The sequence below is a fragment of the Malania oleifera genome, chromosome 4 (assembly GCF_029873635.1).
Source record: "Malania oleifera isolate guangnan ecotype guangnan chromosome 4, ASM2987363v1, whole genome shotgun sequence".
In the NCBI taxonomy this organism is placed as follows: Eukaryota; Viridiplantae; Streptophyta; class Magnoliopsida; order Santalales; family Ximeniaceae; genus Malania; species Malania oleifera.
Window position 1 is genome coordinate 114799520 of NC_080420.1, and position 17374 is coordinate 114816893.

The 17374-nt window shown below is 34.3% G+C and overlaps 2 protein-coding genes across 2 annotated transcripts; both read left to right on the forward strand.

Annotated features, from left to right (window-relative positions):
- The first annotated feature begins 240 nt into the window (after window positions 1-240).
- Window positions 241-3914, forward strand: LOC131152703 (F-box protein At1g55000). Its single transcript, XM_058104511.1, has 2 exons — window positions 241-767; window positions 3163-3914. Exons 1-2 carry the CDS (start codon window positions 405-407, stop codon window positions 3529-3531), a joined length of 732 nt encoding a protein of 243 aa, XP_057960494.1. The 5' UTR covers window positions 241-404; the 3' UTR covers window positions 3532-3914.
- A 6041-nt stretch (window positions 3915-9955) lies between these two features.
- On the forward strand, window positions 9956-17103 carry LOC131152685 (probable linoleate 9S-lipoxygenase 5). Its single transcript, XM_058104487.1, has 9 exons — window positions 9956-10509; window positions 12874-13160; window positions 13650-13890; window positions 14192-14533; window positions 14667-14752; window positions 14956-15063; window positions 15193-15497; window positions 15591-15854; window positions 16084-17103. Exons 1-9 carry the CDS (start codon window positions 10290-10292, stop codon window positions 16835-16837), a joined length of 2607 nt encoding a protein of 868 aa, XP_057960470.1. The 5' UTR covers window positions 9956-10289; the 3' UTR covers window positions 16838-17103.
- Window positions 17104-17374: the final 271 nt, after the last annotated feature.

The window sequence follows — 17374 nt, forward strand, 5'->3', positions numbered from 1 at the left end:
TGTATATATATATTCAAATTTAACCCAACCCAAACCCACTTAACCTATTTATTAAACGGATTATGCTCGGAATAATTGGTTTATAAACCAGTCATTTTGTGTTAAATTCAATTTAAATGAATTCGTCAAGTTACCGCAAGTTCTGATCAATTTTGCCACGTGTTGGGAGGGAGAGAGGGGTGCGCAGTGCACCCCTGGTCCAAGTTAGCCATAGCAAAGCCCCATGACTAATTTCCATCTGGACCATCTCCGGCCCGATCTGCCTACCAGTCAAGAATGCGCGCCAATGGAGCACGCGTCCTCTCTCTCTCTCTCTCTCTCTCTAATAATATGGGTTTGCGGGATGAAGAAGCGACATACTCAAACACCTTCTTGCCAGCCACCGCCGCCCGGAAACCCTAGCCATGGATACTGCCTCCGCTGCTGGCGCCTGCGGCGATGGCGATGGCGATGACGCCGTCATTTCTCCTATAAACTCGAATTTCGCTGCCCTTGCCTGCAGAGACATTCTCCGCCTCATCTTTGAGAGTCTGCCGGTTGTCGATCTGGCACGCTCGGCGTGCGTGTGCCGGTTGTGGAACGCTGTGGCATCGGACAGAGAGGTGGTGACCGGAGCCTTCAAGGCACCGTGGAGATTGAAGGAGGTTATTGGGAGTCCTAACTCCGGAAGCTTCTGGAGAGACAATAGTCTCACTCGGTTTGCTATATCTCATCGTCTGGTGCGTGGTGACACTGTTGCTAGCCTAGCCGTCAAGTACTCGGTTCAGGTTCTCTCTCTCTCTCTCTCTCTCTCTCTCTCTCTCTCTCTCTCTGTTCTGAAATATTTGAAATTGAGTGATGTATGATTGAAAACGCTGGAGTAATTATCTTCTGAGAAATTGTGAATTCTTGTTTGACCCTGTCTGGTTGAAGGCTTTGAATTTGTGAATGATATATTATTAGGATTAATGTTTTAAGGTAATGGCTTGAAGAATCTCTCTATCTCTCTCTCTCTCTCTCTCTCTCTCTCTCTCTCTCTCTCTCTCTGTTTGTGTGTGTGTACGCGCGTTTGCTTGCTGTGAAAACTTTGAAATTGTGAATAATGGATGCCTTGAAATGTCCAAGTGCCTTTTTTTTTCGGAGAAATTATGAATCGTGGTCTGTCTCGCTCTGGGGTGAAAGGGATTATTACTAATGTAATGGCTTCAAGACACAGTCACCGCGTATCACTCTTTCTGGTTCTTGGAAAGATTGAGGGAAAGGGAAGGGCCGTGCTGAAACTCGCTTGAAAGTGAGTCCCTTTCTTATGATTTTCTCCTTTCCCTTCCGTCATACTTCTCAATACCCATATGGGGTTGAAAGCTTTCAAGTTCTGAATAATGGATGATCCTGAAAGTCGATTCATTGATGTGGGAGTAGAATTTGTTGCTTGGCTGGTCTGTGGGCTAGGCAAAAAGAAAACATGAAAAAGCCCCTTCTAATATAGCAGAATTTGATTGAAAGTGAATCCAACTCCTCTTTTTTTCTTTTTAGGGGGTGCGGGTGTGGTGGGTGGCTACTGGCTATTGCAATTAGAAGTTGCATTCTGGAAGGTGTAACAGCATTGTGTAAAATGACATGGACCATGTTTTTGGGATCTTAGACTTGGGGCCTTGGATTTGGTTTTGAGGATTTGAACCAGTGTTTTAAAAGGCTCAATCCAGGCTCGCCTTAAGGCTCGACTCAAGGCACAACATGCCTAAAACACCTTGAGGCTCAATCTAAAATACCAAATTGCAAAAAGGCTAATGCATTATATGCTGAGGGTAATGCATTTTTACAAAAGGCACGCCTTTTTAGTTGAGGCTTACGGTGTGTGATTCTCAAGTGAAAAATTGATTAAAAATTTTTAACCACATGTTTGTATGAAAGGAATTTCATAATATGACTTGATTTCTAGACTTCTTGAACCTCAATCTTCACCAAATAATAGAGAGCTGTATCTTAGATCATGGAAATAGTTTGAACTATGTAATATTATAGATATCTCGTCATGATTTATCTCATGTATTCAAGTTAGCAAGCCGGCAAGCAGTTTGCAAAGTATGCACAATTTTTCTTTCTTACATTATATTTGTGATTTTATTAAAATTTTTTTTAAATATATAAAATTTAATTATATTTTTTTAATCTTAAATATAAATTCTTTAAAAGACTTACACCCCAACACCTTAAAGCTTAAGCCTCACCTTTTAAGGGTTAAAATGCCTCGCCTTACGCCTTCGCCTTTTAAAACATTAATTTGAATAGTAAAAAACTTCAATATATTTGAGTTTTATGCAAATTTTCACAAATCCAAATTTAAGGCCCAAAATCCGTACTCCCAAGTACAACTTGAAAGTTGTAAAAATTGGGGATGGCCTAATGCATATGGTGAAGCTGGTTAAACTGGTTGTTTGTGTTGAGCTCATTTTCTGATGTAAGCCTGTTAGATAAAAATAGTTCTGAGAATTAGATTAACTCAATGTATTGGGACGATGTAATGAAATGAAATTGGGCTTTTACAATTTTATAAATTCACCATACAATCTTTCATTTTATTCCACTCTCGATCATTACATTCTAGCGTTCCAAACATAAGGGAAATGAATTGGGAGTGGAATGAAGTGAAAAAAATATATGGTGTACATATAACATTATAAAGATGAAATCCATTTCATTCTATACCATTTTTGCATACCAAACAAATTATATAATGACAAAATAATACGTGTGCCCAAGCTTTTGTAAGGTGATTGAACTAGCAAGTATATATCAGGACCATTGGAAAAAACTACTGAGGATAAAAGAAGAGGAAGAAAAAGAGCATGTAGTAACACACATGTCAGGCAGCATAGGCACCCCAAATACATGAACTTATTTGTTAGTTTAAATGCAATGTTTTTTTGCAATCATGTCTTGATGAATTTGAGTAACTAATTGTAAAACTTGAAGAATGTATTTGATATCAGTGGCTTCACATTCATTGGACACCCAGCATTATTGAATTAGCTAATGTTCTTTGGCTCTGGTGATTCCTCATTTTAATATCCATCTTGAAATGGTCATGTGTGCTTCCCGCTCAGTTTTTTGATTCTTGATAGTTTTGCAATGATGTGGGAAGCACTGTTTTGGCATATTAAATTACATTACTTGTGTCTGCAGGTTATGGACATAAAACGACTAAACAATATGATGAGTGACCATGGGATATACTCAAGGGAGAGGTTGTTAATCCCCATAAGCAAACCAGATCTCCTCATCAATGGCACATGCTACATAGAGTTGGACAAATATGCAAAAAGGGAAGTGGCAGTGCTGTACCTGAAGGGTGGCCCTGATCAAAATCTCAGCTGTTTGTTGAATGGGGCAATTTCTGATCGAGGCAAGAAGAGGATTGTTGACTCCTTGAAGAGAAGCATGCAAGTTGATGATGGAACTGCCCAGTTCTATTTGTCTATTTCAAACGGTAACCCACGGGTTGCTCTGTCTGAATACTCCGAAGATCTCAGGTGGGAGAAGGGGCTGACCTGACCTAGTTTCAAATGCAAAGAGGATGGTGGGGCTTGGTCTGTTCGGAAACTGAAAATAAATTGTGAGAGCCTGACTTTCTCCTTGTGTATCTGCCATTTTAGATTCCCAAAGTCCATTTCAAGAGCACTGCCAACTCTCCTCCATCACAGCGAGATAGTGCAGGAGAGATGTGTAAGAGATTTGTTTAAGCTTTCTTTGTAATTCATGTGTGGTCCCATAGTCAATGGGAATCCAACTGAACTCTAGAAAGGTCTGTGAGTGTTGTAAATGAAGTTTTTATTTAAAGAAACAAGTGAGAAGCTCTGTTAGAAACTTAGAACTGCAAATTAGGGTTACTGATTACTCTCTACTTGGAAATCTACGGTGTCATTTCTTAGGGTGGATATGGTGCGGTTGTTGCATGATATTAATTATTAGGATCCTGTACTTCTAACCAACTTGGCAGTTGGCACCTATGAATGGTGCAAGGGTGGAGGCTATTTCTTACCTTTTAAGCTGCGAATCACTTCTAATTAAAAGTTACCCTTTCTTTTTTTTTTTTTTTCCATTTTTGTATTTTTAAAGCCCCTCTTATGATCGGAACCGAGCCTATCCACACGTGCCCCTCTCGCCAACCGTGGGGGTTCGAGTCCTTCTGTCTCACAGTAGGGACATGCTTGTTGGAACCAAAGGACTGGTTGACATCATCCCAAAATTGACAAAGAATTTGGGAAAAGTATAACACATTAATAAAAGGTGTGTTTAAGATTGACTATGAATTTGGAAATATGGAGTTTTTGACTAATTTTTATAGCATTTTACACTGTATTATCTATAGGTGCATAGTTTTAAATCAAAGACTTGGATTTTAAGAAGTTAGTGTGGCCAAATCTTTGTTTAAAAAATGAAATCACTTCTATCACTTAATTATTATTTCATATTTTTTCATTCATTTTTTTGCTCGATTTCATTCTCACTCGGACTGTTACATTCCATTCAGCAAATCAAACACGATACAACGCAAACATTTGACAGGAATCACAGCATTCATGCTAAATTAAATCACCACTGAACTTAAAAATTTAAGCTGAGATTTGCAAATGATAAAGCCAGTTTGCATAAAAGCAGGAATCAACAATTTTGAAAGAGAATATTAAGGAGTGAGGGGTAAAGTGGAAGAGTGTACGTGACGCATCGGACGAGGGAAAGGCAGAAAACATGCTCTGACTTTTGCCCTGTTTCATGAAGTAAAAGATAGATGCTGTTTGCCAACATGAACTAAAGTACTAAGCCGACCCACTTGCTCAAATTGCTTTCATTTCCTTCTTTTTTAATTTTTTAATTGCTAGGCGTTCTTCTCCTTTTTCTTGTTAAATCTGGGCCGCGAATATTTTATCCACCACAAAAAAACTGATTTTTTTTTTTAAAATGAATCTTTAGGGTCCATTCCAATCAAACATTTTGTTTGGAAAAATAAAAAGAAAAATTCATTTTCCTTTATACTTTCTTTCTCTATTAAATATTAAAAAAAATAAAAATTTATTTTTTAACTAAAAATTAGAAAAAATTAAATATAAATGATCTGTAAATCAAATTTTTGTTTACAGATTTGGTATAAATTTTTTTTTTTTTTTTTTCACTTTCCTTGATAACCAAACATGAAATATGAATTTTTGATATTTCTGAAACTCGAAAATCATAAAAAGAAAGAATTTTTTTTTTTTAAAAAAATTCACATTTTTATATATGATTATAAAAGAAATTGAGAAATAAAATAAGAAATATACCAAATTGATGCTCAAAAATTTTATTTAACACATGATTAATATTTGATTTTCTCTAATTTTCAATAATAATAGCCTAAATTTTATTTTTTTAATAATATTTAATATAGAAGGAAAATATAACCGAAAATACTTTTTCTCCTTATTTTACTTTTCTTTCCTTTTTCCAAACAAAATTATTGGTCCAAAAAATCTTAAGTCTCTTTTAAAACTTTAAAAAATATTTTAAAAATAAAAAGTGTATATTTAATGCTTAATGACACAAAAAAGCGAAAAAATACAATAATTTGCAAATTCAGCGATGCTTTTGTCTACGAGTTCATGATCATCACGAGCTTGTGACATTTACTCCCTGTTCTTACAAATTAATGAATCAACAATTTATTGTATAAGTCATTAACTTTTGTATTAGTTTTTAATTATATTTGAATAAATTTTTATTTTCAACAGGTAATTATATAGGAAAAAAATAGAAAGAAAAATTATGACTTATTCAGCTTGAAAAATACTTTTTGTTTAATTTTTTCTTAATTTTTTAATTACTAATTTTATAAATTTATTTTTAATTTTTAATATTTGTATAGAAAAGTTAAAAAAATTTATTTAAACTTTCTATATAGTTGTTGGAAAAAATCAAAGAAAGCTTTTGATGCTTTATTTGAATATTGAAAATGAAAATAAAAATTATTTTCTACAATTAAATATATTATTATCTTCTGAATTTATTTTTAGCTTTAACTGATTGCACACAGATGGAGACCCAACAAATATTTAATTTAGGTCATGATACTTTGTCTGGCTATGGAACAAATTTTGGTGCCCTGGATAAGTTTAAATTTTAAAAAATAATAAAAATTATCTTAATAATAAAAGAACTATGGATTTATAGATATTTTTGCCAAAAAAAAAAAATATTCATTGAATAAAAAATTAATTTTAAGTTTAAATTTATGGAAGAAAGAAGACATTTTAAGAATAATGATAAGAAAAAATATATGGAATGAAATTTTCTTCAAATCTTTTTTAATAAATGTACTGCCTATTTGTTCTATTTGCTGTTTTGTTATTTTCTATTTTTATTGTAGTGAAAAAATATATTATAAAAATGCGTTTGTTTATGATGTCAATTTTCTATTTCTATTGTCAATTTTCAATTATTTGCTAAAAAAATTGAAAACTAGATTTTATAATTTTCAATTATTTTGATAACTTGTCAGAAAATTTTAATATCCAAAAGTAGTATTTTTAAATTAAATTATTCATTTTATACATACATTTAATTAAAATCAAAATAAATGATCTTATGAATTTAAATATAATTAAAATAAATATATAATTTAAAAATAAAAATAAATAAAATATAATCGTAAAATTTTTTTATTGTTTTTTAATTGTCATGTACAATAAGATTATTATTAAAAAAAAGTAAGTTTTGAAGTTATAACAATTGAGTAAAATGATTACAATAATTTTTATTTTATTATAGTATTTTTAACTTGTATTATGTTGCACTTCAAGTATTTTAATTATATTTTTAAAAAATATATTATTTAATTTAAAGATGAAAATGTATATTTTTTAGTTAAATTTATACTTTATTTTAATTTTAAAAATGTTACCAAACGAGTTGCTGGTTTATAATTTTTAGGTCTTATTTGTAATTTTTAATTTTTTGTTTTTCGTTTTCATAATTTTTGACATTGACACCAAACAATCCCTTAAGATTCACATACTTTTCTTAAATTAAAATTCCAAATTTAGATATATAATGAAAGATTTTTAGATATTTTTTTAAAGAATACATAATTTTATAAATTATAAATTAGTTGATAATTTTTTTAGAGGGCAATTAAAAAACAATGAGAAAAAAGAAAAAGAAAAATTGACTCTATTTTAAAATTTCATATTTATGGTATCACACTCAATTCGATTATGCCATTATATTTTTAGCTAGCAATCAATATAATAATAATAATAATAATAATAATAATAATAATAATAATAATAATAATAATGTGTTTATTAAATTCACGAGTCTCCCAAACAGGACACAACCCAAGCTGTACTAATAATGTATAATAGAATGGTAAATAATATTGCTCCTAACGGGCGGTGAGTCGTGGGTGACATCATGCTCTTCGCATGGCGACCAAGTAATAAGCTCAAAAATTTATTCAAGCAAGAAATAAGATCCAAAATTTTTTAATGAAATTATTTTTTTAAAATTCATAAAATAATGCTCTAGTTACTTGTTGGAATTCAACATTAAACCCGATCTAATCCAATTTTTACGGAAAATTAATTCCCGTTTAGGGGTTGCAAAACGGGTTAACGAACCGGGTTTAAGTGGGCCATAAATGGATCAAGGTTAAATGAGTTCGGATTCGTATTGATTCATTTATTAACAGGTGACTACTATATAAACCAAAACCTGCCCGTTTAATAAACGGGTCACCCGTTTAAAAAATATAATTTATTTATTTTAAAAAAATTTAAACATTTGATATACAATGACATGTATATTTTAAAAGAACTCATTCATTTTTTTAAACGGGTCACCCAGTTGATGGCTCGACCCAAACCCGCGTAACCTGTTTAATAAACGGTTCGGATTCGGGTTGACCCGTTTATAAAAAGGTCAGTTTGTATTAAATCCAAACCCAATTTAAATAGATGGGTCATGGGTCACCTGTCGGGTTTTGACCCGTTTTGCCACCTCTAATCCCGTTGTACTAACAAACAACAAATTAATATTCTTAATTTTTCATCAACATGATAACTACGTTTATAGCATATTATACAGTCAAAAAACATATTAATGATATATACAAAGCCTTAGATATCATATTCCTCGTTGATTTTTATATACATCCATTTTTACAGATTCCTGATTCAAGTATATAATAAAGGGAAAAAAAAAAAAAAAAAACCTCAAGGGATACATTCACGAATCCTCACTCGATGCACTAAGCCCTTGTATATTTGCATTTTTAGTGTATAATAATCTTTGGTTACAAATACAAAATAAAAACCATCTTAAATATGAGAAAAAATATTTTTATATATCACAATAATTAAGTTTATTTTTTTAAAAAAATTTAAAACATAAAAATAGTTAATTATCGTCAAAGTCAACTCCCATTTCATTAGTACTATTCATTAAAAAAGTAATGACTTTTCCCATTCAAAAAAAATTGTTTTGGCATAAAGCAAGATGCATTGCATGCAATGGACAAGCCAAAAAAGTAGATGCATATATTTTGCACAACAAAGAACAAAAAGATGCCCAAAATGCAAAACTAAAAAAGCACAACCTCACAACTAAAAGCCCCATTTAGAAATAAAAAGGTAGGATCCTAAAAAGAGCTCCACAAAGAAATGAATTTTAAAAACACCAAGAAGAAATCCTTCTCAATAGTCTCTAATTTTGCTTCTCTGCCTTTGCTTGTGACCATCAGCACAAGGAAACCCATCTCATAATTATGCATTTTTTTTTTTATTTATGAAAAAAAAGACAAGATCTTGCAATGCATCACTCATGTAAATGACCCACTAATTAATATACTGGCGCAGACAAAAGAAAATCCACTAATAGTTTCAAGATTTGCTTCTCCGCCTTTGTCTCGTACCCTTGGATATAAAATCTCAGCTTACTATGAAAAAAAAAAATAAGACAAATCTTAAGAAATACGTTTGATCACGAGTGACCCATTGATGCATCCAACGACTACACACCACCAGACCGTCCCACTGTAAATTGTAATAGGAAAACACCACAATATGACACCAAGTGACGCGGAAAACTCAATTATTATTTTATTTTATAATAAAATTTATAAATTTAATACACATTTTCAAAGTTTAAAAGTGGTGGGTGGTGGGCCAAGCTTTAACACTGTCATGTGTGATTTTGGGCATGTTCATAGAATAAGAGCAATATCATCATAATGAAGAGTCCTTGTCACATAGCTCCTACCAATTGCATTCACCCCATAAGGCATAGATACTAAATCAAAAAGGATAAAAAATGTGTATAAAATGAATAAAGAAGAGTAAAAAGAAAGTATAAAATGGAGTGGGTAAATGAGAAAAGAATTTCTCCTTTCTCATTTACATTTTCACCCAAATCATTTACTATGCAACACTCATTACTCCTCCCACAAGTGGTAAGGGTGAAAGCAATTCTCTCAATACTATTTGAATCTTAAGTTAATAACAAGAGTATATTCCGTACAAATGGTTATTTAGGTTAATTATGGTCTTTTGAATTTGATAAGGTTGAATAATCTCTTCTCAAAAAAAATTATAAGTCCATTCTTTAAGTACACGTCTTCTCAGACATGTGTTTATCATAAACTTATTATATTATTAGTTTATTTATTATTAGTAATTTCATAAATATGCATAGAAAGAATAGTCAAATGTACCAAATGTCAAATTTATATAAGAGTGATTGATATGTATTCGACTTATATAAAAATACTTAAGAGAGAGAAGACTATTTATTATATAAAATTTTATGAATACTCATATGAACAAAAATGTATAGGGAGGACTGTAAGAAAAAGAGTTCAAAGGGAGAAGACTATTTAGTATTTACAATTTTATGAATACCCATATAATAAAAAATAATAAAATGCATCGAGGATCAAACTTATGTTAGAGTGGGTGATTAATATGTACGTAGAGAGAGAGAGAGAGGGGGAGCGAGAGAGGAGCACGTAGGCCTAGCAGCAGGGCAGCATAACCCAACCCCCGCCCCGCCTAAGACGGATAATAATTGTTTAAGGGATGACAGAATCAAGTCATTTGTCCAAACAGAGGAACCACTGAATTAAATTGCGAGGGAACTGCCCATCATCTTCACCGCACAGTGTGAAGCTTCTGAGTCATTACCCCAACGCGACCACCTCCACTACCTCCGCTCTATAAATACCCACAGCCAAAATTAACCAAACCCACATTCAATCTCCTCTCCTTCTTCCTGATTCCGCCATGGATTTGTTGGGTGGGGAGCTTAATGGAGAGAACAAGAAGAGGATGAAGTGCGATGAGGGAAAAAAGATGAAAGTGAAAGGAACTGTTGTGCTGATGAAGAAGACCCTTTTGGGCGTCTCGGATCTGGTGGGATCCCTGCTGGACACAGCTCACGAGTTATCGGGTCGCAGAGTTTCTCTTCACCTCATCAGTGCTGTTAATGCCGCCGACCCAGCTGGTGATTTCACTTCCTTACTTCGTTTCTCCATTGATGAATTAGTTAGTAACTTTGTTTTGGGTCTTTTGTGTGTGGAAGAAGATGAGTTGACCTCTGGTCCATCCTTTGAAGGTTTGGTTTGGTACCTATCTACTTTTCTATTGTCGTCATTTGGTCAAGGGGTACAGTTCCAAGGCCATGCTCAGAATTCCATTCTCCCAAAGGTGGCCTTGGAAAATTCTAATGGAACTTTGATTGAAGCCCAAAAGGGTCAATGTTAATGACTCAAAAGATCAAACCTTGTGGTACCAAAATAATACCAGTCAACAATATTGAATGACCACCGTACTATTCACAAAGCACAAGGAAACTAATTTTTTTTTTAAATGCACATTAACTAAAATGCCGATTTAAATATTTATGGTGATATTTTATTAGTTTATTTTTTTATGATCATGTCTGATGTCTCAGGGTGCATTAATTGTTCATTTATTTATTTTTTGGGTGGTGGTATGGTCAGTGGGGTAGTATTTATTCATTTTTTTGACAGAAGTGTTATTGCAATTTGATCAAACTTATAATTGACTGTGTATAACTAAATGCATCAGGTCTGCGCACATGCCATCATACAATAAATCAGAACCAATTAATCAATCAGAAAATTTTAACCATCTGATTTGGGTTTTAATGCTTTTTGTTTCTTTGATGGGTAATTTTGATCTTCATGTCGTATGGGGATATTATGCATTTTGTGACAGATTTCTCGAATCAATTCCTATTTTATGATTGATTGGTAACTACATTCATCTTAGGATTGTCCATCAGCTCATCATGATAGGGCTGGATAATTGAGTAGGTGGGGCATTGTTATTTAAGAAAGGATGCAAGAAGTGAAGAAATAATTGAGGAATGGTCTCTCGACGCAGATTTGCAATCGACAAATCAAAAAGCCCACACAAGTGGCCAAACCCACATGACATGTATGTATACAATGGTGTACAGTGGACACCACTTGTGTGGGTCCAGGTGCTGATGTGGCACCTTGTGACTATGTGGTAGCGTTTGGCAGCATGGATTTGAGGCTTGGATTTAGATTTGTGTGAATATGGAAATATTTAATATAATCTTATACTAAGTTTTGTCCAAATACATATAACTTCAAACTAGAACGAATTTCATGCTCCCAAATGCAAGCTTTGTATAAATCCATAAAGATAAAAAATAAATTTGTGTGCCAAGGTGATTGCATCAAGTGACTCACATTGCAAAAGAAAAGCTAACCGCCCAACTTTTGAACTTCTACCCCACCTCAAAATTCACTATCTCATACATGGGAGTCTTATTCTTCCCCTTTAACTTTATTGCATTATTTAATTGATTCTCTAATTCTCTAGTAAATTTTCTTGTCTGATCTTTTCTCTCTTAATCAGCAAATGACCAAATTTTAGTAATAGTTTTGAATCTGTCTGTTATTTAGTTGTTTCCAATTGCATTAAGGCTTGTTTGGAACTTGGAAAATACTAGGGAAAGGAAAGGGAAATTTGAAGGATACTAATTTTGCATGTTTGGTTATAAAAGAAAATGAGAAATAAAATAAAATATGTAGTAAATTAACACATTATTAGTATTTGATTTATATTAGTTTCAAATTTTTTATTTTTTATAGTATTTTATAGTGAGAGAAAATATAATTGAAAATGAGTTTTTTTTTTTTCTTCTTATTTTCCTCTTTTCACAAACAAAATCCTAGATCCAAAGGATCCTAAATATTTGTATTTTTCATATAAATTTGTGAGAAAAAATGAGGAATTTCTTCCTCAAATTCCTGTCTTGTAATTTCTCTGCTTTAAAGATTTCACTATATTTTTCAGTCCAAATACATCGTTGGGTCAATGTGCATGGCATGCTCCAACCTGAGTTTGGCAATCTTGATGCACTTCATAGCTAAATTTGAGCATTCTCTAATAGGATCCACTTGGAGGAATTATGATTCGGTGGCCATGGAAGTTTTTAAATATATAAGCGCTCATGGATCATCACTGCTTAGTTCTTAGGTCACTATGCTTCTTAATGCTCCATGAATTACCCAAATTGGCATCTTTTTTGTACACTTACCTTCTTACTGAGGACTCACAAATGCTGCCCAAAAGTTACTTGGATTGCCATTGAGCAAAGCCAATGTAGCTGGTTTACAGAACATTTCCATTTAGGATTGGCTCAACTATTTTAAGGCATAATTTACAGGGCCTCCTTATCAAGGAATTTACGGTCTAAGTGATTGATAAAAATTTTCTGTGTATATTCAGTGGAATTAGCTCCTTTGGTTGGAGATATTTGTGTTCCCAAATGATCGAAACTAATTCTGAATTTGTTGTGCCTTTGCAGGAAAGGATTTCAAAGGGAAAGTTGGCAAGCCAGCATATTTGGAAGACTGGACTTCTACAATCACCCTAGGCGCAGGCGACTCAGCATTCAAGGTTACGTTTGATTGGGACGAGGAAATTGGGGTTCCAGGGGCATTCATAATAAAAAATTTTCACCACAATGAATTTTATCTCAAGACAGTCACACTTGAAGACATTCCTGGTCATGGTCGGATCTACTTTGTCTGCAACTCATGGGTTTATCCAGCGAAGCGGTACAGGAAAGACCGTGTTTTTTTCACTAATCAGGTAATCGTCATCAGAATAAACTGGACTATGGGCACTAAAGACTGAGAAACATAGTTCCATAGCTTCCTAGATCATGGGGTACTAACATAACAACACAATTGGGCTTGTAAATTGATAATTACACATCTTTAGAGAAACATGTCTATGGCAATAATATTTAAAATGTTGAAACAATATATGATCTAGAAATTTTATTTCTAATATATACATCTTTAGAGAAACATGTCCATGGCAATTATCTTGAAAAAGTTGGAACCATATATGATCTAGAAATTTCTTTAGTTACAACCTAGGATGGTTTATGCAAGAACTTTCTCTAGTTGGAACACTTGTATTACTTGTCAATGCTAATGATCACATCTTGCGAGGACAAAGCACTCCTGAAAGCATAGGGAAGTGTCTTAGCTGCTTGAAGTTTCAAAGTACCTTTACTTTAGGTTAAATTCATGTTTAAGATGACATTGTTACTAAGCATATAATACCTAACAGACATATCTTCCATGCCAAACACCCGTGCCTCTACGCAATTACAGAGAAGAAGAACTGGTAAACCTGAGAGGGGATGGAACTGAAGCGCTTGATGAATGGGACCGAATCTATGACTATGATTACTACAATGATTTGGGGGATCCAGATAAGGGTGAGAAATATGTCCGCCCAATTCTTGGAGGATCTACCCAGTACCCTTATCCTCGCAGGGGAAAAACAGGTCGAGCACGGACAAAGACAGGTACACAATTTTGGTTAGTAGCAATCTAATGAACATAGAATCATTTGTTGTTATTTTACAGTTGGATAAGAAAACCTAGTTTCTTAATAAAAGAAAGTTGAGAAGAATTTTCAAGATTGATAAGGTACAAGGCTAAGTATTGTGAATTCTTACAATAAATGGCTCTATGCCTACATTAGAGAAGGAGAGTTATCTTTAACATTGTACATAACTATTTTGTATTTAACATTTTGCAATACATTGTAATGAACTCATATTTTTAACGTTGATTTCCTCATACTTTTCCGCTATTTCTTAACAGATCCAAACACCGAGAGCAGGCTGCCCATTCTTATGGGGTTGAACATTTATGTTCCAAGGGATGAACGGTTTGGTGACCTAAAGATGTCTGATGCCGTAGCTTATTTTCTCAAAGCCATAGGTCAATCACTCGCCTCTGAGTTGGAAGGTGTTTTTGATAGAACTCCCAATGATTTTGACAAATTCCAAGATGTATTAGACCTCTATGAAGGAAAATTTGAGCTACCTGATGTCCCTTTGGTTAAGAAAATAAGGGAAACTGTTCCCTTGGAACTGGTGAGGGAGCTACTTCGGACAGATGGTGAGAAGTTCCTCAAATTCCCAATTCCTCAAGTTATCAAAGGTAATTTTTGTGGTCATTTTGAGCTTACCCTGCTGCAGAGCATTATGTTACATTTAATGGTTAATAAATATGCATATTTTTCTTATCTTTTGGACTTTCCATTTAAATTACTATTTTCATCTTATTGGAGCAGAAGATAAGTCTGCATGGAGAACAGATGAGGAATTTGCGAGGGAAACGCTAGCTGGTCTAAATCCTCTTGTCATTTGTCGCCTCCAAGTAATTTAAAATTTTTTATATTCCATTTGGGCTGTGAGAATGGATGGAAAGACACTAGTTTGAATTTTGGAACATCAAACACTTTTGTTAGAATGTTGGTTGTCAGATTTCAAAGTTTCTTTTATTTCCTTCATTTTAGTTCTCAAAAACAAATATATTATGATTTTTTATCTTCCAATAAGTGCCAAGTTCTTTAACTGTAGGCGTTTCCACCAGCAAGCAAGCTAAATCCAAGAATATATGGTAACCAAAACAGTTCAATAACCAAAGAGCACATAGAGAAGGATCTAAATGGGCTGACAATAAAAGAGGTATATTGTCAGATTCACTTCATCATACACCTAATTTTCATAGGGCTTTGATACTCTTTAACAATCTTAGCAAGATGATTTTCTTGTTAACCAATAAACTATGACAAATTAATGTACATTTTTTGCTAGGCTGTTGAGAAGAGCAGGCTGTTCATATTAGACTATCATGATTCATTTATGCCGTACATCAGGCGGATAAACACCACTTACGTTAAGGCATATGCTACAAGGACACTCCTCTTCTTACAAGATGATGGAACTCTTAAGCCTTTGGCGATTGAATTAAGCTTGCCACACCCTGAAGGAGACCAGTTTGGTGCCATTAGCAAAGTATTCACACCATCAGAGGATGGCGTAGAAGGTTCTGTTTGGCAGCTAGCTAAAGCATATGCTGCTGTGAATGACTCTGGATATCATCAGCTAGTCAGCCACTGGTATAAATTAATTGCAAGATCAGAACAAGTAAAATTCAAACTTGATTTTAAAAAAAAAAGATGTTTGATTTTTCCCTTATTTACTTTTGACAGGTTGCGCACTCATGCAGCAATTGAGCCCTTTATAATTGCAACAAACCGGCAGCTTAGTGTGCTGCACCCCATTTATAAGCTTTTGCATCCTCACTTCCGTGATACAATGAACGTAAATGCATTGGCTCGGGAGATCCTCATCAATGCCAGTGGTCTGCTTGAGAAAACGGTTTTTCCTGACAAGTTCTCCATGGAAATGACTGCAGAAGTCTATAAGGACTGGGTTTTTCCAGAACAGGCACTCCCTGCTGATCTTATCAAGAGGTAAATCATAGAGTTTTAATCAACCTCAGCGACTTTCAAAATCTGTGAACATCCAGCTCTAGAAGTAACCCCAAATTTTAGCAGTCAATTTGAAAATAATATATTGAAGAAGCTAAATGTAACAGGCCAGCTATTCATGACTCACTAAATCATGACATCAACTATGTTATGTAACTGTGATCTTGAGACAAAAATGTCTAAATATCACTCCCTTTTCTTTCTTTCACAGAGGAATGGCAGTTGAGGACTCAAAATACCCACACGGTCTCCGTCTACTCATAGAGGACTACCCGTATGCTGTTGATGGGCTTGAGATCTGGTCAGCTATTAAAGCTTGGGTCCAAGACTATTGTTCCTTCTACTACAAGAATGATAAGATGATTCAGGAAGACTGTGAGCTTCAATCATGGTGGCATGAAGTGCGCAGTAAGGGTCACGGTGACAAGAAAGATGAGCCCTGGTGGCCTAAAATGCACACACTTAAAGAACTAGTCGACTCGTGCACAATTATCATATGGGTGGCTTCTGCTCTTCATGCAGCAGTTAATTTTGGACAATACCCTTATGGAGGCTTCCCCCTGAACCGTCCAAGCGTAAGCCGCCGATTCATGCCCGAACCAGGAACTCCAGAGTATGATGAGCTGAGGGTGAACCCTGAAAAAGCTTTTCTGAGAACAATTACGAGCCAGCTGCAGACCCTTCTCGGCATTTCCCTAGTGGAGATCCTGTCAAGGCACACTGCTGATGAGGTTTTTCTTGGTCAAAGAGACAGTAAGGAATGGACTTCGGATGCGGAAGCATTGGAAGCACTTGCCAAATTTGGAAACAGGCTGGAGGAAATTGAGAAAAAAATCACAGAAATGAACAATGATGGGCGTTGGAGGAACCGGTTTGGGCCTGTCAAGATGCCATACACTCTGCTGGTTCCTAGCAGTGAAGTTGGACTCACAGGCAAGGGAGTTCCCAACAGTATTTCAATCTAAAGCTTCTCTTTCTAGTTTGCTAGTGCAGTTCTGTATAGCCGTGAAGTTTTGTCATTGGCGTTTCCAAATAAGAAATAAAGCACCTTATACATGTTTCATAATTCTCTCTCATAGATATATATGTATCTATGCATGCTAGATGTAGATTTAAACTCCTAGTGGCTATGCTAAGGATTCTAATGACAAGAAAGGTGGGAAAAGAGAATAGTTATCAAATGTCATTACATCATCTGCCATTCCATTAATAAAATCATTTTTCCCCACTAGCAGTAAGCACTTTTCAATTTCGATATGATCTGCCATCGTAAGAGCTTTTGAAGTTGGAAACTTTTGTTGTTATCAAGAATTGTATGATTTTTATTAAATTGTTCTTCGACCGCGATCACCTGAAAGAAATCAAGCAAGAATGACTTGAAGACTCGGAGGGTACTCCGGGGATTACTTCGAAGCCTAAGTTTGGGAATAGGAGGTTTAGATTATAATAATAAATGAAGAGCGAGTGAGAATGAGATGCTTACCTCATCTTGGAATCTTCTT